At 38.6% G+C, this 23792-nt stretch overlaps 2 protein-coding genes across 3 annotated transcripts in view; both read right to left on the minus strand.

Moving 5' to 3' along the window:
* Vom1r47 (vomeronasal 1 receptor 47) overlaps nt 1-23792 on the minus strand; it is a 129920-nt gene that overhangs the window by 55395 nt on the left and 50733 nt on the right. For both annotated transcript variants that reach the window (XM_063270359.1, XM_063270367.1), the window contains exon 3: nt 21498-21636. The gene's annotated coding sequence lies outside the window, so the exon portion shown is untranslated. The remainder of the gene's footprint in view (nt 1-21497; nt 21637-23792) is intronic.
* Vom1r113 (vomeronasal 1 receptor 113) lies at nt 633-5956 on the minus strand. The gene has a single exon (XM_039100737.2). It carries the CDS (start codon nt 2990-2992, stop codon nt 2075-2077), a length of 918 nt encoding a protein of 305 aa, XP_038956665.1. The 5' UTR covers nt 2993-5956; the 3' UTR covers nt 633-2074.

Here is a 23792-nt window from a genome sequence, read left to right on the forward strand (position 1 = left end):
TGATTGTTAGTTATAGTGTCAGGCTATCTAATTTCTTTGTACATGATTACTTAACAAACCTCAACCAAAGGCCAACAATCAACCAGCAACCCTCCATGTCTCTCAGAGACCTAGGATTTAAATACTTTCTGAAAATTCACCGGAAATCCAAACACTACACAATGCCAGAAACTATCTGTTGCCTCTTGCTAGAGCAAACAATGAGCCATAGTCAGCTGCTGTGGACAATCTGAAGCAGTCCCGTGTCATACACCTATAATTAAATAACAACATATCCTTATAATATTTCTCTGTTTTTAAAGAAACCAATATTCTCACTACAAGTGGCACTAAAACCAGATTCTGAAGGTCTCTCCACCAAGGTCCATGTTTTATATGTTCCAGTCCCCTTGGGGAAGATGGACCTTTTAGAATGTCCATGGCAAGTACTTCGGTTATTGCCATATCTAGACTCTAGAGGATTGAAGGGTATATTTCTTCTGTGCAGAAAAAGAACAATTTACTTTTAGCAAAAGTTATTATAAATTAAGTACCTTAGAAATGTGTTTGTCAGAAGAAAGGAAGAACCCACAGGTACATTTTCCTGAAGATGCAAATATGTTCAAAGAACAATAATTTACACACAGTTAAAATATTTTGATGAAACTTTTAGAAAGTCAATGTAATAGTACATGGCATGTAGGATATGGAGGTATGGCAATAGTTACATTAGTAAAATGAACCAAATATGTAACAGGAGGTGGTAACAAGTTTCAATTACTTTATATTTTAAAGTATTTATTAATTGTACGAAGTAATGGTTTACATTGTGATGCTTTCATGTCTATGTATTTTGTAACTGAATCATATTTATCCTTCATTATCTCATTTATATACCTCATTTTTACTCTATGGTTCTTTTCCTCTTCTCAGTAGTTCATATTGTCCTCTGATATCTTTTTGTTCCTTGATTTTACATGAAGGAAAATGCAATTTTTTTTCTGAGACTGATGACTATTTTTAAGGCGACTATGGTCACATTCATTTTTTTGCAACATTTTCAGACCATATGATATTTAAAGGATTGTAGTTCCTACACATGAGAAGTAATAAGCAAAAACTTGGAGCTAGATAGCTGGTTAAGTGTGGAAACGTATAATGATATTTCAAAGGAAACTGAGTTCAATTCCCAGCAAGCACATCAGGAAGCTCACAGCTGCATGTAACTCTAGTTACAGGAGATCCAACACGCTCTTCTTGCAGCTATAGGCAACAGACATTGTTTGTGACGCATATAGTTGTGCTGAGGCACACACTTGTAAAAAACATTAAAATATTTAAATGATAAAAACGTGCTCATTGTGTAAAGAACGGATTGGTGGTTAAGAGCACTGATTGCTATTCCAAAAGATGCAGGTTTTAACTTCAGCACTCAATGTTGGTACACAAGAATGTGTAACTGCCGTTTTACATTTTTTAATGCATCTTCTGATCAATGGAAGTACTTTGTACATGTGGTGCCCAGACATACATGCAGAATAAATTCACAAACCCATAAAAATAAAAGTATACACACATATATGAATATGTGTATAACTAACTGTTTTGTGCAAGCGTGTTTATGTCTATGTGTGTCTGTATAACAAATGTGTGTATATTTGCATATATGTATATACACGTGTATATATACATATATACACATATATATGGAAAGAGAGAGAGAGAGAGAGAGAGAGAGAGAGAGAGAGAGAGAGATGTGTCAAGAAATCATTACTTGATTCTATAGGCTACAGATGAGGTCTGGTCCCAGATGTATTTTTTAGGTACTCCTATATTATGTGTAATATTACAAAATAGCTTGTATATTGTGGTGATTCAATATATTTGAAATTTGCTCATTATTGGATAATAAGTTCTGTAAAAAATAAACTATGATAAAACAAATAGTAATCAAAACACATGTCAAGAGGAGTCAGTTAAAGGATGATTGAAAATTTCAAACTGTAGTCTTACTGATGTACATTTGTTAAAAGAATATAATATGGCAGTGTATAAGAAAAATGAGCATATATTAAGTGGTATTTGGAGAGAGCTATCACTTACAACAGCAGGGTAAAAACATTTGGAAATTACACTTGATATTGCAGATGAGAACAAAGGGGCAAAATATGGGAAAGCATATTTCTAGAAATATAAATAAACTCACTCCCCATAGCACTGATCCCACAGAGAATGTGGTAAGGATTACACGAATAGAAGAGATGAAGTAAGAAATGACAAATGTGCATACTAGGATAAGAATAATTAGGGTGGCTCTGTCCTCAGGCAAGACTTTCAAAAAATGTTGAGCACTGTGGATATGTTTGACTTGTCTCTTATGTCTGTACAGGATATTCACCATGGAAACACTTGAGCATGCCATGAGACTCAGACACAGGCCATCACAGAAGCACAATATGAACATATACAATGTACTGGCAACACTGTTGGAAGTGAACCATGAGCAGTAACCATAACTCATCATGTTTGTCACATTTTTTCTAGAAATGGGGCCTGTCACTTTTATTGGAGCTGTGATGTTTAGAAGCAGGTGCAGAAGCCAACTGACTAAGCAGGAGGGACCAATGTACTTTGTGGCTCTGTGTTTAAGCATCATCCACCTGGAGTTCCTGGGGCTGATTGTGATTGCTTGGAAGCAACTCAATAGGCACATTGCATACAGAGACATCCCCCTCACTATTCGGTAAATAAACATTATCAGTTTACATCCAATATCATCTAGGAAATCCTTAAATCCCAAATCTGACAGAGACTGTGGAATGCCTTTTGAGATGATAGACAAACAGTTGGCAAATGTCAGGTGCTCTATAATCTGGTCTTTCGGCATTAAATGCTTGCCAGTGAATATCAAAATGATATAATAAAATAGTATTGAGGAATTGCCAATCATTCCCATTGCAGTCTGGGAGAAGAGAAATATTCCTGTTGCCAAGTTTGCAGAAGTCATTTTCATGCCTATTAAAAAGGGAAATAAATATATTATGGTCAAGAAATCCTGGAAATATATTAAGTATACATTATTTCATAAAGTTAACTAGAATAAAGTAGTCATAATTTAATTTTATCTATATAGCACTCCCACTGAAGAAGAATATTTTTTTCTTTTAGAAGTAGATATATCTGTATTTTTAAAATAAAAACTATTAGATACATTTTCTAAATTATAAAGTTTTTCCAGGATGTGATGGTACATGCCTTAATCATAGGACTAAAGACTCAGAAGCAGACAGAACTATGATTCTTTTTCTATTGGATATATTATGTATTTACATTTCAAATGTTATCCCCTTTCATGGTTTCCCCTCCAGAACCTGCCTCCAATCCCCCATTCCCCTGCTTCTATGAGGGTGCTGCCCCTTCTAACCATCCTCTCCCACCTCATCTCCCTGGCATTTCCTAACACTGGGGAAATTGAGCCCTCACAGGAACTAGTGTTTCTCCTTCTCTTGATGCCAGATAATGTCATCCTCTCCTACATATGCAGCTGGAGCAAAGGGGTCCTCCATGTATACTCTTTGGTAGGTGGTTTCATTCTTGGGAACTCTGGGGTCTAGTCAGTTGATATTGTTGTTTTTCCTATGGGGTTGCAAAACCCTTCAGCTCCTTCAATTCTTTCTCTAAATCTTCCATTGTGGTCCCCATGGTTGGCTGTAAGCCTCCAACTCTGTACTTTGTCAGAGCTATGATTCTAAGCCTAATCTGGTTCCAGTTCCAGGACAGTCATAGCTATACACAGAGAATCACATTCTCAAAAAGTAAAAAAAAAAAAAGTACAAACAAAAAGATTAATATATTTCTCCCTTTTAATTAAAGAATGATTTGGGGTCAATTTTCAAAGAACGAATTTTAAAATATTCAATTATTTCTTACAATTCACATTAAATAGAATTCAAGCCGGTGAGGAAGAGAGCTGAACACCCAGGAGTGCAGACATCATGAGAACACAGGACAGAATGCCACTTCTGTACACCACTGCCTACATCCCCGTTCAGAGGGGAAACTGCACAGTGCCTCTGGAAACAGGAATATAGGAACAGACAGCTGCTTGTTCCCACAGTTCTGGTCTGCACACAGGACTGATCTGAACCGTCCAAACAACTCCCTGAACCCAAATCCCATGTGGGAGAGAGCTGGAACCTCAGAAGTGTGGACACTGATGAGAAGTCAGAGGAGACTACCCTCTGCCCACAGTCCAGATCCAAGAGGGAATAACCTAGTGCCAAATGTGCCCCCTGGGTGCAATCACCTAGGAACAATCAGGGGCAGGACCCTCTGATTCCTGCCAGTGCCTAGAGCTGGAAGACAGTCTGCAGGAGTGCTAACACACCTGAGAGCAGAGGTAAGACCCACTTTTCTGCTACCAAGTGACCTGCCTGGTAGATTCAGGAGACACAGAGACATAAGTCCTCAGGGTCAGGGAACTTTCTGTTTCTGGCTCTGGCCGGAAGTGAACTGATATCATCCCATAGTTCCCTGCACCCAAATACCTTGGGAAAGAGAGTTGAACACCCAGGAGTGCAGACATCGTGAAACTGCAGGACAGATTGCCACTTCTGCACACTTCGGTCCACATCCCTGGTCCAAGGTTCCTCTGGACACAGGAATATAGGAACAATCTGATGCCAATAGCCATGGTTCTGGTCTGTGCACAGGACCGAACTGCACCGGCCAAACAGCTCCTTGTACCCAAATCCTATGGGGGAGAGAGCTGGACTCTCAAAAGTGTGGACACTTCTGAGAAGTCAGAGGAGGCTACCCACTTCCCTCAGTCAGGACCCAAGAGGGAATCGCCTAGTGCCAACTGTGCCCCATAGGTGCAAGGTCCTAGGAGCAATCAGGGGCAGGACCCTTTGATCCATGTCCACACCTAGAGCTGAAAGACAGTCTCCAGGAGTGTTGACACACCTGAAACCGGAGCACCTCTTCTCAGAAAAGGCTGAAAAACTAAACAAAACAAAAAAAAACAAACAGGAAAACAGTTCTACAGGAGAGCTGACACGGAGGCCTACAGCAGGGTCAAGTCATTCTCAGAAACAGCAAGACAAGCAAACACCAGAGACAACCCAATGGCTAGAGACAAGCGCAGGAATCCAAGCAACAGAAACCAAGACTACTTGGCATCATTGGAGCCCAGTTCTCCCACCAAAGAAAATACTGGATATCCAAACACATCGGGAAAAGTAAGATTTAGATTTACGAACACATTTTTTTGAATAATGATGGAAGACTTTAAGAAAAACATAATGAACTCCCTTAAAGAAATGCAGGAAAACAGAAGTAAACAAGTAGAAGCCCTTAGAGAGGAAAGATAAAAGTCCTGGAAAGAATTACAGGAAAACATAACCAAACAGGTGAAGGAATTGAAAATGGAAAAAGAAACAATAGAGAAGGCACAAAGGGAGACAACCCTTGATATATTAAACCTAAGGAAGGGACAGGAGCCATATATACAAGCATCACCAACAGAATACAAGAGATAGAAGAGAGAATCTCAGGGGCAGAAGTTACCATAGAAAACATTGACACAACTGTCAAAGATAATGTAAAATGGAAAAAGCTCCTAGCCCAAAACATACAGGAAATCCAGGACACAATGAGAAGATCAAACCAAAGGATAATAGATATAGGAGAAAGTAAAGACTCCCAACTTAAAGGAACAGTAAATATATTGATCAAAATTATAGAGACCCCGTGAGAGAGAGAGACCTCACCGCCTGGTCAGGTGGGCACTCCTGAGGCTGCAGAGCGGAAGAGACCACCAACACTGCTCACCCCTGCCCACATCCCTGGCCCAAGAGGAAACTGTATAAGGCCTCTGGGCTCCCGTGGGGGAGGGCCCAGGAGCGGCAGGACCCCTGCCTGAGACACCGCCTGAACCTGAAGGAAACAGACCGGATAAACAGTTCTCTGCACCCAAATCCCGTGGGAGGGAGAGCTAAACCTTCAGAGAGGCAGACAAGCCTGGGAAACCAGAAGAGACTGCTCTCTGCACACACATCTCGGACGCCAGAGGAAAAAGCCAAAAACCATCTGGAACCCTGGTGCACTGAAGCTCCCGGAAATGGCGGCACAGGTCTTCCTGGTTGCTGCCGCTGCAGAGAGCCCGTGGGCAGCACCCCACGAGCGAACTCGAGCCTCGGGACCACAGGTAAGACCAAATTTTCTGCTGCAAGAAAGCTGCCTGGTGAACTCAAGACACAGGCCACAGGAACAGCTGAAGACCTGTAGAGGGGAAAAACTACACGCCCGAAAGCAGAACACTCTGTCCCCATAACTGACTGAAAGAGAGGAAAACAGGTCTACAGCACTCCTGACACACAGGCTTATAGGAGAGTCTAGCCACTGTCAGAAATAGCAGAACAAAGTAACACTAGAGATAATCTGATGGCAAGAGGCAAGCGCAGGAACCCAAGCAACAGAAACCAAGACTACATGGCACCATCGGAGCCCAATTCTACCATCAAAACAAACATGGAATATCCAAACACACCAGAAAAGCAAGATCTAGTTTCAAAATCATTTTTGATCATGATGCTGTAGGACTTCAAGAAAGACGTGAAGAACTCCCTTAGAGAACAAGTAGAAGTCTACAGAGAGGAATCGCAAAAATGCTTGAAAGAATTCCAGGAAAACATAAATAAACAAGTAGAAGCCCATAGAGAGGAAACACAAAAATCCCTGAAAGAATTCCAGGAAAACATAAATAAACAAGTAGAAGCCCATAGAGAGGAGACACAAAAATCCCTGAAAGAATTCCAGGAAAACATAAATAAACAAGTAGAAGCCCATAGAGAAGAGACACAAAAATCCCTGAAAGAATTCCAGGAAAACACAATCAAACAGTTGAAGGAATTAAAAATGGAAATAGAAGCAATAAAGAAAGAACACATGGAAACAACCCTGGATATAGAAAACCAAAAGAAGAGACAAGGAGCTGTAGATACAAGCTTCACCAACAGAATACAAGAGATGGAAGAGAGAATCTCAGGAGCAGAAGATTCCATAGAAATCATTGACTCAACTGTCAAAGATAATGTAAAGCAGAAAAAGCTACTGGTACAAAACATACAGGAAATCCAGGACTCAATGAGAAGATCAAACCTAAGGATAATAGGTATAGAAGAGAGTGAAGACTCCCAGCTCAAAGGACAAGTAAATATCTTCAACAAAATCATAGAAGAAAACTTCCCTAACCTAAAAAAAAAAGAGATACCCATAGGCATACAAGAAGCCTACAGAACTCCAAATAGATTGGACCAGAAAAGAAACACCTCCCGTCACATAATTGTCAAAACACCAAACGCACAAAATAAAGAAAGAATATTAAAAGCAGTAAGGGAAAAAGGTCAAGTAACATATAAAGGGAGACCTATCAGAATCACACCAGACTTCTCGCCAGAAACTATGAAGGCCAGAAGATCCTGGACTGATGTGATACAGACCCTAAGAGAACACAAATGCCAGCCCAGGTTACTGTATCCAGCAAAACTCTCAATTAACATTGATGGAGAAACCAAGATATTCCATGACAAAACCAAATTTACACAATATCTTTCTACAAATCCAGCACTACAAAGGATAATAAATGGTAAAGCCCAACATAAGGAGGCAAGCTATACCCTAGAAGAAGCAAGAAACTAATCGTCTTGGCAACAAAACAAAGAGAATGAAAGCACACAAACATAACCTCACATCCAAATATGAATATAACGAGAAGCAATAATCACTATTCCTTAATATCTCTCAATATCAATGGCCTCAACTCCCCAATAAAAAGAAATAGATTAACAAACTGGATACGCAACGAGGACCCTGCATTCTGCTGCCTACAGGAAACACACCTCAGAGACAAAGACAGACACTACCTCAGAGTGAAAGGCTGGAAAACAACTTTCCAAGCAAATGGTCAGAAGAAGCAAGCTGGAGTAGCCATTCTAATATCAAATAAAATCAATTTCCAACTAAAAGTCATCAAAAAGATAAGGAAGGACACTTCATATTCATCAAAGGAAAAATCCACCAAGATGAACTCTCAATCCTAAATATCTATGCACCAAATACAAGGGCACCTACATACGTAAAAGAAACCTTACTAAAGCTCAAAACACACATTGCACCTCAAACAATAATAGTGGAAGATTTCAACACACCACTCTCATCAATGGACAGATCACGGAAACAGAAATTAAACAGTGATGTCGACAGACTAAGAGAAGTCATGAGCCAAATGGACTTAACAGATATTTATAGAATATTCTATCCTAAAGCAAAAGGATATACCTTCTTCTCAGCTCCTCATGGTACTTTCTCCAAAATTGACCATATAATTGGTCAAAAAACGGGCCTCAACAGGTACAGAAAGATAGAAATAATCCCATGTGTGCTATCGGACCACCACGGCCTAAAACTGGTCTTCAATAACAATAAGGGAAGAATGCCCACATATACGTGGAAATTGAACAATGCTCTACTCAATGATAACCTGGTCAAGGAAGAAATAAAGAAAGAAATTAAGGACTCTTTAGAATTTAATGAAAATGAAGGTACAACATACCCAAACTTATGGGACACAATGAAAGCTGTGCTAAGAGGAAAACTCATAGCGCTGAGTGCCTGCAGAAAGAAACAGGAAAGAGCATATGTCAGCAGCTTGACAGCACACCTAAAAGCTCTAGAACAAAAAGAAGCAAATACACCCAGGAGGAGTAGAAGGCAGACTCAAACTCAGAGCTGAAATCAACCAAGTAGAAACAAAAAGGACCATAGAAAGAATCAACAGAACCAAAAGTTGGTTCTTTGAGAAAATCAACAAGATAGATAAACCCTTAGCCAGACTAACGAGAGGACACAGAGAGTGCGTCCAAATTATCAAAATCAGAAATGAAAAGGGAGACATAACTACAGATTCAGAGGAAATTAAAAAAATCATCAGATCTTACTATAAAAGCCTATATTCAACAAAACTTGAATATCTTCAGGAAATGGACAATTTCCTAAACAGATACCAGGTATCGAAGTTAAATCAGGAACAGATAAACCAGTTAAACAACCCCATAACTCCTAAGGAAATAGAAGCAGTCATTAAAGGTCTCCCAACCAAAAAGAGCCCAGGTCCAGACGGGTTTAGTGCAGAATTCTATCAAACCTTCATAGAAGACCTCATACCAATACTATCCAAACTATTCCACAAAATTGAAACAGATGGATCACTACCGAATACCTTCTACGAAGCCACAATTACTCTTATACCTAAACCACACAAAGACACAACAAAGAAAGGGAACTTCAGACCAATTTCCCTTATGAATATCGACGCAAAAATACTCAACAAAATTCTGGCAAACCGAATCCAAGAGCACATCAAAACAATCATCCACCATGATCAAGTAGGCTTCATCCCAGGCATGCAGGGATGGTTTAATATACAGAAAACCATCAACGTGATCCATTATATAAACAAACTGAAAGAACAAAACCACATGATCATTTCATTAGATGCTGAGAAAGCATTTGACAAAATTCAACACCCCTTCATGATAAAAGTCCTGGAAAGAATAGGAATTCAAGGCCCATACCTGAACATGGTAAAAGCCATATACAGCAAACAAGTTGCTAACATTAAACTAAATGGAGAGAAACTTGAAGCAATCCCACTAAAATCAGGGACTAGACAAGGATGCCCACTCTCTCCCTACTTACTCAATATAGATCTTGAAGTTCTAGCCAGAGCAATCAGACAACAAAAGGATGTCAAGGGGATACAGATCGGAAAAGAAGAAGTCAAAATATCACTATTTGCAGATGATATGATAGTATATTTAAGTGATCCCAAAAGTTCCACCAGAGAACTACTAAAGCTGATAAACAACTTCAGCAAAGTGGCTGGGTATAAAATTAACTCAAATAAATCAGTTGCCTTCCTCTATACAAAAGAGAAACAAGCCGAGAAAGAAATTAGGGAAACGACACCCTTCATAATAGACCCAAATAATATAAAGTACCTCGGAGTGACTTTAACAAAGCAAGTAAAAGATCTGTACAATAAGAACTTTAAGACACTGAAGAAGGAAATTGAAGAAGACCTCAGAAGATGGAAAGATCTCCCATGCTCATGGATTGGCAGGATTAATATAGTAAAAATGGCCATTTTACCAAAAGCAATCTACAGATTCAATGCAATCCCCATCAAAATACCAATCCAATTCTTCAAAGAGTTAGACAGAACAATTTGCAAATTCATCTGGAATAACAAAAAACCCAGGATAGCTAAAGCTATCCTCAACAATGAAAGGACTTCAGGGGGAATCACTATCCCTGAACTCAAGCAGTATTACAGAGCAGTAGTGATAAAAACTGCATGGTATTGGTACAGAGACAGACAGATAGACCAATGGCATAGAATTGAAGACCCAGAAATGAACCCACACACCTATGGTCACTTGATTTTTGACAAAGGAGCCAAAACCATCCAATGGAAAAAAGATAGCATTTTCAGCAAATGGTGCTGGTTCAACTGGAGGTCAACATGTAGAAGAATGCAGATCGATCCATGCTTATCACCCTGTACAAAGCTTAAGTCCAAGTGGATCAAGGACCTCCACATCAAACCAGACACACTCAAACTAATAGAAGAAAAACTAGGGAAGCATCTGGAACACATGGTCACTGGAATAAATTTCCTGAACAAAACACCAATGACTTACGCTCTAAGATCAAGAATTGACAAATAGGATCTCATAAAACTGCAAAGCTTCTGTAAGGCAAAGGACACTGTGGTTAGGACAAAACGGCAACCAACAGATTGGGAAAAGATCTTTACCAATCCTACAACAGATAGAGGCCTTATATCCAAAATATACAAAGAACTCAAGAAGTTAGACCACAGGGAAACAAATAACCCTATTAAAAAATGGGGCTCAGAGCTAAACAAAGAATTCACAGCTGAGGAATGCCGAATGGCGGAGAAACACCTAAAGAAATGTTCAACATCTTTAGTCATAAGGGAAATGCAAATCAAAACAACCCTGAGATTTCACCTCACACCAGTGAGAATGGCTAAGATCAAAAACTCAGGGGACAACAGATGCTGGCGAGGATGCGGAGAAAGAGGAACACTCCTCCATTGTTGGTGGGATAGCAAACTGGTACAACCATTCTGGAAATCAGTCTGGAGGTTCCTCAGAAAATTGGACACTGAACTGCCTGAGGATCCAGCTATACCTCTCTTGGGCATATACCCAAGAGATGCCTCAACATATAAAAGAGACACGTGCTCCACTATGTTCATTGCAGCCTTATTTATAATAGCCAGAAGCTGGAAGGAACCCAGATGCCCTTCAACAGAGGAATGGATACAGAAAATGTGGTACATCTACACAATAGAATATTACTCAGCTATCAAGAACAACGAGTTTATGAAATTCGTAGGCAAATGTTGGAACTGGAAAATATCATCCTGAGTGAGCTAACCCAATCACAGAAAGACACACATGGTATGCACTCATTGATAAGTGGCTATTAGCCCAAATGCTTGAATTACCCTAGATGCCTAGAACAAACGAAACTCAAGACGGATGATCAAAATGTGAATGCTTCACTCCTTCTTTAAAAGGGGAACAAGGATACCCTTGGCAGGGAAGGGAGAGGCAAAGATTTAAACAGAGACTGAAGGAACACCCATTCAGAGCCTGCCCCACATGTGGCCCATACATATAGAGCCACCCAATTAGACAAGATGGATGAAGCAAAGAAGTGCAGACCGACAGGAGCCGGATGTAGATCGCTCCTGAGAGACACAGCCAGAATACAGCAAATACAGAGGAGAATGCCAGCAGCAAACCACTGAACTGAGAATAGGACCCCCGTTGAAGGAATCAGAGAAAGAACTGGAAGAGCTTGAAGGGGCTCGAGACCCCATATGTACAACAATGCCAAGCAACCAGAGCTTCCAGGGACTAAGCCACTACCTAAAGACTCTACATGGACTGACCCTGGACTCTGACCCCATAGGTAGCAATGAATATCCTAGTAAGAGCACCAGTGGAAGGGGAAGCCCTGGGTCCTGCTAAGACTGAACCCCCAGTGAACTAGACTGTTGGGGGGAGGGCGGCAATGGGGGGAGGGTTGGGAGGGGAACATCCATAAGGAAGGGGAGGGGGGAGGGGGATGTTTGCCCGGATACCGGGAAAGGGAATAACACTGGAAATGTATATAAGAAATACTCAAGTTAAAAAAAAAAACCCAGGATAGCGAAAACTGTACTTAACAATAAAAGAACTTCTGGGGGAATCACCCTCCCTGACTTCAGGCAGTATTACAGAGCAATAGTCATAAAAACTGTATGGTATTGGTACAGAAACAGGCAGATAGATCAGTGGAACAGAATCGAAGATCCAAAATAAACCCACACAACTATGGTCACTTGATCTTTGACAAAGGAGCTAAAACCATCCAGTGGAAGAAAGATAGCTTTTTCAACAAATGGTGCTAGTTCAACTGGAGGTCAGCATGTAGAAGAATGAAAATCAATCCATTCTTATCACCCTGTACAAAGCTTAAGTCCAAGTGGTTCAAGGACCTCCATATCAAACCAGATATACTCAAACTTATAGAAGAAAAAGTGGGGAAACATCTGGAACACATGGGCACTGGGGAATATTTCCTGAACAAAACACCAATGGCTTTTGCTCTAAGATTAACAGTCAACAAATGGAACCTCATTAAACTGCAAAGTTTCTGTAAGGCAAAGGACACTGTCAATAGCAAGAAACGGCAACCAAAAGTTTGGGAAAAAAATCTTTACCAATCTTACATCTGATAGAGGGCTTATATCCAAAATATACAAAGAACTTAAGAAGTTAGACTCTGGAGAGCCAAATAACCCTATTAAAAAATGGAGTACAGAACTAAACAAAATGTTCTCAGCTGAGGATTATCGAATGGCCAAAAAGCACCTAAAGAGATCTTCAACATCCTTAGTCATCAGGGAAATGCAAATCAAAACAACACTGAGATTACACCTCACATAAGTCAGAATGGCTAAGATTAAAAATTCAGGCAACAGCAGATGCTGAGGAGCATGTGGAGAAAGAGGAACACTCCTCCATTGTTGGTAGGATTGCAAACCACTCTGGAAATCAATCTGTAGGTTCCTCAGAAAATTGGAAATTCCACTACCTGAGGACCCAGCTATAACTCTCCTGGACATATACCCAATACATGCTCCAACATAAAACAAAGACACGTGGTCCACTATGTTCATAGCAGCCGTATTTATTTATTTTTTTTAATTTATTTAATACTTAATAATAATTCTTTGGTTTCCGGGCAAATATCCCCCTCCCCCCTCCCCTTCCTCATGGGTGTTCCCCTCCCAACCCTCCCCCCATTGCCGCCCTCCCCCCAACAGTCTAGTTCACTGGGGGTTCAGTCTTAGCAGGACCCAGGGCTTCCCCTTCCACTGGTGATCTTACTAGGATATTCATTGCTACCTATGGGGTCAGAGTCCAGGGTCAGTCCATGTATAGTCTTTAGGTAGTGGCTTAGTCCCTGGAAGCTCTGGTTGCTTGGTATTGTTGTACCTATGGGGTCTCGAGCCCCTTCAAGCTCTTCCAGTTCTTTCTCTGATTCCTTCAATGGGGGTCCTATTCTCAGTTCAGTGGTTTGCTGCTGGCATTTGCCTCTGTATTTGCTGTATTCTGAGCAGCCGTATTTATAATAGCCAGAAGCTGGAGAGAATTCAGATGCCCTTCATCAGAGGTATATATTCAGAAAATGTGTTATATCTAGACAATGCAGCTATCAAAAACAATGACTTTGTGAAATTCTTAGGCAAATGGAATGAACTAGGCAATATCCTGAGTGAAGTAACCCAATCACAGAAAAACGTACTTGGTATGCACTCATTGATAAGTGGATATTAGACCAAAAGCTTGAACTATACAAGGTGCAATCCACAGACCACAGGAAGCACCAGAAGTATAACCAAAATGCAGATGCTCCCACTCCTTCTTAAAAGAGAAAAAATACACATAGGAGGGGATATGGAAGCAAAGTTTAGAGCAGCAACTGAAAGAACAGCCATTCAGAGCCTGTCCCACAAATATTCCATATATGTACAGCCACCAAAACTACATAAGATTGATGAAGCTAGAAAATGCATGCTGAAAGGGAACGGATATAGCTCTCCCCTGAGAGAGACATCCAGAGCATGTCCAAAACAGAGATCAATGCTAGCAGCAAACCACTGAACTGAGAATAGGACACTCTTGGGGACAATTAGAGGAAGTATTGAAGGAGTTGAAGGAGCTTAGAACCCCATAAGAAAAACAATGCCAAACAACCAGAGCTTCCAGGGACTAAACCATTGCCGAAAGACTATACATGAACTGACCCAGGGCTCCACCCACATATGTAGCAGAGAATAAACTTGTTGGGGCACCAGTGGAAGGGGAAGCTCATGGTCCTGCCAAGGTTGGAACCCCAATGCAGGGAAATATGGGGGGGTGGCTGTAAGGGGTATTGATGGGGGAAATACTTGTATAGGAGAGGGCGAGAGGGTGGAGGCTTATGGACAGGAAATCGGGAAAGGGTATAACATTTGAAATGTAAGTAAAGAAATATATCTAATAAAAAAATACAAAATGAAAAAAAGGAATTCTAAATTCACCAAACCAGAAAAACACAAAATCATTGAAAAATCATGTAAAAGAGGGATTATAAATATTCATAATATTTAAAGAATATTTTACTTTTAGATTTGTCTTGCTTTTAATTATCTTTTTGTGTTTAGAAGGATGAGTGCCAGCAGAGACTGGAGGCAATATACACTTTTAACCATGACTTATCTCACTACACAAAAAAGAATATTTAAAAGTAAAATAGAAAATATCTAAAATGTAAAACAGATGAGAAATGGGTTCAGGACTGGCATTCATTGCCTCTAAACAATTCAGAAATGTCCATAATATGTGCAAAATGAGGCTTAACATCATCACTGATTAAGGAACCACAGTGATGGGATGTAAAACAAACTTAAAAGGAGGAATCTTCACATCAATATAAACAGGTATTGAAATACAACATAAATAAAGGCAGAATGTTAAGTGCTGGGCATATGGGGAAATAAGAATACTAATGCAGAGTTATAGGAAAGTAAAGTGTAGAAATTATACAAGTAAGTATTATTTTTCTTGAACAAAATTGAAAAATAATTACCAATTTCCAACTGTAGTGTTACTGCATCTCTAACATATTGGGTCATCAATACTTGTTATTAATGGCAAAATGCTGAAGAAGGATCTGGGGACATGAGAAGATAAGAAGCCACATGGTATTGAGTAAGAAGAAAGGAGGAGTCTGACTTTCTCTGCCATTGGCCTGCGGAGTCTCAGCAGTTCTCAGGAAGAATTTGCAAAGATATAATCATTTCTTATTTGAATGTTTGATGTGACTAGTTGCCCAGACCTTCTGATCTTGAGTGGGTTTGTATAAAATTGATATACATATCCAGATAACCTGTATTGTCTCTATGTCTCCTCACCTTGCATAACAATTAATGTTAAATTATTCTAAACATGAAATGATAAAATTCTCTGAGGAACATTTTAGTAATATAAGATGCAGAGTCAAAAGAACTCAATAGTAAAGGAAATGTACCAAGAGTTAATGTGTTAAACTGCTTTAAAAACATTCTGCACATTAAAGAAAACAATCAGCCAAGTAGACAGACATACAATCCACATGCAAAAGAAAAATCAATGACTTCCATATTTCACCAAGGAGTTTAAAACCTAGGATATATGAAGGAAAAACATCAAACACTCAAAAACTTTTCAGTCAACATACAGATTAATGAAATGGGCAAAGATCTCCTTATGAATGAAGCACAAATATGCAGTAAACATTTTGTTTTCTTTTTTTATTCAAGTATTTATCTTCTTTACTACTATGATTAGTGCAAATAACAAAGAGTTTGAGATTTCATCACATGCTTTAGAATGATTACCATCCCAGTGGAATAGAATTGAACACCCAGAAATGAACCCACACACCTATGCTCACTTGATTTTTGAAAAAGGAGCGAAAACCATCCAATGGAAGACAGATAGTATTTACAACAAATAGTGCTGGTTCAACTGGAGGTCACCAAGTAGAAGAATGCAGATTGATCCATTCTTATCACCTTGTACAAAGCTTAAGTCCAAGTGGATCAAGGACCTCCACATCAAACCAGATACACTCAAATTAATAGAAGAAAAAGTGGGGAAGAGCCTCAAACACATGGGCAGTGGAGAAAATTTCCGAACAAAACACCAATGGCTTTTGCTCTAAGATCAAGAACTGACAAATGGGATCTCATAAAACTACAAAGCTTATGTAAGTCAAAGGACACTGTTGTTAGGACAAAATGGCAACCAACAGATTGGGAAAAGATCTTTTTTTTTATTTTTATTTTTTTTATTAACTTGAGTATTTCTTATATACATTTCGAGTATTATTCCCTTTCCCGGTATCCGGGCAAACATCCCCCTGCCCCCTCCCCTTCCTTATGGGTGTTCCCCTCCCAACCCTCCCCCCATTGCCGCCCTCCCCGCAACAGTCTAGTTCACTGGGGGTTCAGTCTTAGCAGGACCCAGGGCTTCTCCTTCCACTGGTGCTCTTACTAGGATATTCATTGCTACCTATGAGGTCAGAGTCCAGGGTCAGTCCATGTATAGTCTTTAGGTAGTGGCTTAGTCCCTGGAAGCTCTGGTTGCTTAGCATTGTTGTACATATGGGGTCTCGAGCCCCTTCAAGATCTTCCAGTTCTTTCTCTGATTCCTTCAACGGAAAAGATCTTTACCAATACTACAACTGATAGAGGGCTCCTATCCAAAATATACAAAAAACTCATGAAGTTAGACAGCAGCGAGACAAATAACCCTATTAAAAAGTGGGGTTCAGAGCAAAACAAGGAATTCACAGCTGAGGAATGCTGTATGGTTGAGAAGCACCTAAAGAAATGTTGAACATCTTTAGTCATAAGGCAAATGCAAATCAAAACAACCCTGAGATTCCACCTCACACAAGTCAGAATGGCTAAAATCAAAAACTCCGGTGACAGTGGATGCTGGTGAGGATGTGGAGAAAGAGGAACACTCCTCCATTGTTGGTGGGATTGCAGACTGGTACAACCATTCTGAAAATCAGTCTGGAGTTTCCTCAGAAAATTGGACATTGCACTACCTGAGGACCCAGCTATACTTCTCTTGGGCATATACCCAAAAGATGCTCCAACATATAACAAAGATACATGCTCCACTATGTTCATCGCAGCCTTATTTATAATAGCTAGAAGCGGTAAAGAACCCAGATGCCCTTCATCAGAGGAATGGAATACAGAAAATGTGGTACATCTACACAATGGAATACTACTCAGCTATCAAGAACAACGACTTTATGAAATTCATAGGCAAATGGATGGAACTGGAAAATATCATCCTGAGTGAGGTAACCAAATCACAGAAAAACACACATGGTGTGTACTCATTGATAAGTGTGTATTAGGCCAAATGCTCGAATTACCCTAGATACATAGAACACATGAAACTCAAGAAGGATGACCACGATGCAAATGCTTCACTCCTTTAAAAGGGGAACAAGAATACCTTTGGGAGGGAATAGGGAGGCAAAGTTTAGAACAGAGGCTAAAGGAACGCCCATTCAGAGCCTGCCCCACATGTGGCCCATACATATACAGCCACCAAACTAGATAAGGTGAATGAAGCAAAGAAGTGCAGGCTGACAGGAGCCGGATGTAGATATCTCCTGAGAGACACAGCCAGAATATGGCAAATATAGAGGCAAATGCCACCAGCAAACCACTGAACTGAGAACGGGACACCCATTGAAGGAATCAAAGAAAGGCCTCAAAGAGCTTGAGGGGGCTCAAGACCCCATATGAACAACAATGCCAACCAAACAGAGCTTCAAGGGACTAAGCCACTATCCAAAGACTATACATGGACTGACCCTGGGGTCTAACTGCATAGGTAGCAATGAATAGCCTAGTAAGGGCACCAGTGGAAGGGGAAGCTCTTGGTCCTGCCAAGACTGAACCCCCAGTGAACAGGATTGTTTGGGGGAGGGCGGTAAGGGGAGGATGGAAGGGAAGGGGAACACCCATATAGAAGAGAAGGGGCAGGGGTTAGGAGAATGTCTGCTTGGAAACTGGGAAAGGTAATAACAATTGAAATGTAAATAAACAACCAATTTAATAAAGATGGAGAAAAGGAAAAATGAGAAGAAAAAAAGAAATATAGAATTATTACCATCCAGAGAATACACAATGGCAAATGTTGAAACTGATGTGACAAAGTTTTCATTCTATACCAGTAAGATGGTAAATTACATTTATTATAGAAGTAAATGAAAAGAGTTCTCAAATAATTAAACTAGTTATACAAAGTAATATTGCTATATAATTTTTTGCCATATTCCTAAAGGATTCTGTGTCCTAACACGAGATACATCCATGTAAAGCACTCCTTTATTCACAGAAGCAAGGATATAATGTCCATTCTGGATGTACATAGGCAGATAATAAGAGAGCGTTATCACTAAAGAGTAAAAGAAAATGCAATCATATAATTCTCAGGAGTAGATGGACTAGGAAAGAATTTAGCAAAGTGATATAGACTCAGGAAAAACCTGCTCTTTCTCAAATAAGAGCATAGACCATAATGTTCATATGTAGTAACTGTTGAGAAATAGTGGGTTGGGGCCAAAAAATCAAAAAGGATAAGGGGAAAACCGAAGTGTTGAGGAATCAAGGGAGGTATTAGGACAATGTGTCAATAAACTGAAAAGGATTATAAAGTCCGTGAAGAGAGGCAAGAGGGTGTCTGGAGAGTAAAGGACAAAAGTGAAAGAACAGGCTCAGAAATAAATTTGTTTGAAAATGTCTTAACAAAATAAAATACTACATATGATATATAAATTTACAAAAGCAAGGCAATTTTTAAAGAAGATTTGGTTTCAAAGTAAATTTATTTCTATCTAATAATTATTGTTCTTATAATCAATGCAATGTTACAATCTTTTGCTCAATACTTAAAATTGCCATGGTCAATCTTGTTTTATTTCTCTTCTCTAGAAATTTTATTGTATTAGAAATACTGTGGATCAAACCCAGAGTCTAATGAATGAAAGAGGAACCCTTTGCCATGGAGCTACAGTCCTACTCTTTTTGTATAAATGTTTATCAGCATGTCAACTTGTAGAAGAATGATAGTTAGAAACATGATTTCTGATGATACAGTGGCTGTGTTGTCATTTTTTGCATGCAATTATTTTAAGAAAAAAGTGTTGTCTGTATCCCTGAAATTTTCCTAGAAGATTATGGCATAAATGTACATTCCCCTGTTCTTTAGAGAATTTATTCTAAATTGTTTTCCCTCCTAAAAGAAATGCAGTCCTTCGGACCTATTTCTTAAGCTTTATTAATTTTGTTGCTATTATAAATAACTTTCTAAAAGTTCTTATGGTATAGATGTCTTATGCATAGAAAATCTCTTTCATATAAATGAGGCATTGCTATTTCATTGACAAATTTCATTTCTTAGTATAATTTTAAAAATAAAGAATGTGCCTTGAGAGGTACTTCCTTCATCCCTTCCACAGCATAGTCATTCAAAAAAGATGAGAGATGCAGTCATTCCACATGTCCATCAGCAACAAATCTAATGAAGACAACATGATGACTACGTATAATAGTACAGCATTTAGCATTTGAAAGGAAGGTTAATACATACTACAGTATAGATAACTATGGCAGACATCCTATTAAGGGATATGACCCATTTTATTGTTGCAGGATTCTGTCTTATGGAAATTATAGTGACCAAGAAAAAAATATGGAAACTAAAATGATGAGGGCCAGCAAGACTACTCAGCAGGTAAATGTGCTTCATACCTAGTCTGATGATTAAAGATCCATCCAGGATCTCAAGTTGAAAGGAGAGTCCAAGTTTGCAAAACATATTTTCTAATCTCTATACATGTATCCTCTTTAAGGTGGACATGGCCTCCCAACAAGACATGATTTATTTAATGAAAATTTAAAAGACACTAGAATGATCATTTATGGGTTTGCAAGGAGAAAGTGATAGATATTTGATTCCTGGTCACCTAGATTTGGGTTTGTGATTAAATCTTCTGGAAATCACTTGTAGTATGTTAGGATTATTTTTCACATTAGTCATCTATATACTCACAAAGGTTAACATGATAAATGTTATAGTTTCACATTACTTCTAATCATCAATATAAGGAGACTGTGCTTAATATATGAGAAGTTCAGGTTATGTTGTAGAGGTACAGTAATGGCAATCACCTAAAGTCTTCAGTGCCAGAGGCTCTTAGCTTAGTGATATCAAATTCAGAGTCACAATTATGTTTGCTTTTTGTCTATAAGGAAGAATTGGAAGAGTATTAGATAGGTGTGTAATGGAGTAAAACTATTTTTGTTGTTTTGGTTTGGGCTTCATGTATTAACAGAAATCCCTAACATCAGGCAGGTATATGATAGCATCAGAAACTCTAGACAGTGGCCATGACAAATGAAATAGACAAAATCAATCACACCTGTGTCTATTCTCCAAAAGTATAAAGGCCTATGTGGACAGACTTCATATGAGAAGACCACTGTATGTGTGTGTTCTTGCAGGTATCACATGAGCTACAACCATATAACACACAATTTTCAGGTACATTTAGTGACACACAGAAACAAAATCAGTATAATACCTAATATATTTTAGAATAGCTAAAGTACCAAGACATTAAATGTGCATCTGACATGCATTTACCCCTTACTTGTAATTCATTCAATTATCTCACAATAACACTCTTTTATAAAGTTTATGTTTTCTAGGAGAAAAATTAATTCTATCATTGATAAAAATTTAATTTACTATTATTAGTATTGTATTGTGCTCATTCCTATAATCTAACTACTTAGACACAAAAAGAGAATGCAGCATTTCCAGAAGTATATTATTTGGTGAGTGTGATGATTGAAATCTGTAAATGTACTTCAAGGAACTTAGGATAAGATGGGATGTGAATCACAGTATGTCTAGTCATTGGAAGTCTTTGGCTTTGACCCTTAGTGCCAAAAGTAAAGAAACAATGAAGAATCCCACTAAATATTCCTTTTAAAATGTACACTTAGGAAAAGAATCACAGAGACAGAGACAAGACAACGATGAAAGACAGAAGCTAAGTGAAGAAAGAAAAGAAAAGAAAAAATGAGGTGTTATCTGTGATAAAGACTCAGTAACAGCTTATGGAAGGAACAGTGTTCAACAGCTAAGGAGGATTGAAGACAGTCTCCTCTGGCCTCTGTTGAACTACCTCAATTTCATCCAAAAGTCCACTCAAGTCCCCACTCTTTAAATCAAATTACTCTTGCCCACCTTGACTTCTTTCTTTCTTCCTTCCTTTCTTTCTTCCTTCCTTCCTTCCTTTCTTTCTTTCCTTCTTTCTTTCTTTCTTTCTTTCTTTATGTTTCTTTCTTTCTTCTTTCCTTTCTTTTTTTTCTTCCTTTCAGCAGATCTGTAGAAAGAAATTCACAATAAAGATTTTAAGTACAACTAACATAAAGGAAGGCATTTGGGAAGAAAATAAGATGTTTCTGAGAGCAGATTGTAGCTTCTCCAAGGAGTATTTTTTAAAGTCTTTAGTTCTTACTACTTCTATGCTCTGGTCATTTATGTTAGTGCTCAAAGATATCATCATGGTGTGCGTTGCAATGGCAAGTGAGAGTCCCTGCTAAAATGTGGAGCAATATTTCCCTGACTTAAAGCCTCATGATCCCCTGGTATTCCATCCCAAAAGACTCATGATTTTCAACCCAACTCTAATTCCATGACAGCATCTCCACAATGGTGTGAAGTAACTTTTAAACATTTTGGTCCTGAGTTTCTGGAAGAAAATGCAGCAAAACAGAAAAGTGTGAGTTACATCAACAACTCCAAGGAAGCAATTAGGAATCACAATGGAAAGTTTTTGTCATTCTTTAGAGAACAAAGGATATGACAGAGAGGCTTGCAGAAGGAACTTCACTGCTATCAAAATATAAGATAGTTGCATAGCCTTGCCAGGTATAGAAGGAGTAAAGATTCCAAACTTAAAGGGTCAATGAATATCTTCAACAAAATTATAAAAGAAAACTTCCTTAAACTAAAGAAATAGATGCCTATAAACATACAAGAAGCCCACAGAACTCTAAATATATTAGACCAGAAAAGAAATCACTCCTGTCAAAACACCAAACACACAAAACAAAGAAAGAATATTAAAAGCAGTAAGGAAAAATGGTCAAGTAACATATAAAGGTAGACCTACCAGAATTTCACCAGACTAGAACAAAAGACTTCTCACAAAAGACTAGGAAAGCAAGGAGATCCAGGGCAGATGTCATACAGACCTTAAGAGAACACAAATGCCAGCCTGGGCTACTATAACAGCAAAACTCTCAGTTCACATAGATGGATAAACCAAAATGTTCCATATCAAAACCAAATTTACACGATATATTTCCACAAATTCAGTCCTACAAAGGATAATACATGGAAATTCCAACACAAGAAGGGAAACTACATCCTAGAAAAAGCAAGAAAGTAATCTTCCTGCAACAAATCCAAAAGAGGAGAGCCACATGAACATAATTCCACCTTTAACAACAAAAATAACGGGAAAAAAACAATCACTATTCCTTAATATCTCTTCACATTAATAGACTCAACTCCCCATAAAAAGACATAGCCTAACACACTGGATACTTAAAGAAGACACAGTATTTTGCTGCATATAGAAAACACTCCTCAGTGACAAAGACAGACTCTACCTCTGAGTAAAAGGCTGGAAAAAAAGTTTTCAAACAAATGGTTCCAAGAAAAAAGCTGGAGTCGACATTCTAATATTGAATAAAATCAAATTTCAACCAAATGTTATCAAAAAGAAAAGGAAGGACACTTCATATTCATCAAAGGAAAAAAAATCTACCAAGATGAACTCTTAATCCTAACTATCTTTTCTCCAAATTCAAGGGCACCTACATTCATGAAAAAAACCTTACTAAAGCTCAAAGCACACATGTCACCTCACACAATAATACTGGGGTACTTCAACAACCCACTCTCATCAATGGATAGATCATGGAAACAAAACTGAACAAAGACATGATGAAACTAGCAGAAGTTATTAACCAACAGGATTTAACAAATATCTACAGAACATTTCATCCTACAACAAAAGAATATATAGCTTCTTCTCAGCACCTCATGTTTTCTTACCAGAATTAACCATATAAGCAGTCACAAAACAGGCCTTGACAGATACAAGATGATAGAAATAATCCCATGCATCCTATCAGATCACCATCGACTAAGGCTTGTCTTCAATAACAACAAAAATGAAAGAAAGCCCACATATTCATGGAAATTGAACAATGTTCTACTCAGTGGTAAAAATTGGTCAAGGAAGAAATAAAGAAAGAAATTGAATTTTTAGAATTTAATGACAATGAAAGCACAACATATCCAAACTTATGGGACACAATGAAACCTTGGCTAAGAAAAAATTCATGCCTCTGAGTGCCTCAAAAGGAAATTGGAAACACTGTACACTAGCAGATTGACAGTACACCTAAAATCTCTAGAAAAAAAAGAAGGAAAAACACCCAAGAGATGTAGACTATAGGAAATAAT

This window comes from Rattus norvegicus, chromosome 1, assembly GCF_036323735.1.
Source record: "Rattus norvegicus strain BN/NHsdMcwi chromosome 1, GRCr8, whole genome shotgun sequence".
NCBI classification, from domain to species: Eukaryota; Metazoa; Chordata; class Mammalia; order Rodentia; family Muridae; genus Rattus; species Rattus norvegicus.

Excerpts from the sequence above, each read along its gene's own strand:
- Vom1r113 (XM_039100737.2), bottom strand. The coding sequence starts at position 2,992 with ATGAAAATGACTTCTGCAAACTTGGCAACAGGAATATTTCTCTTCTCC.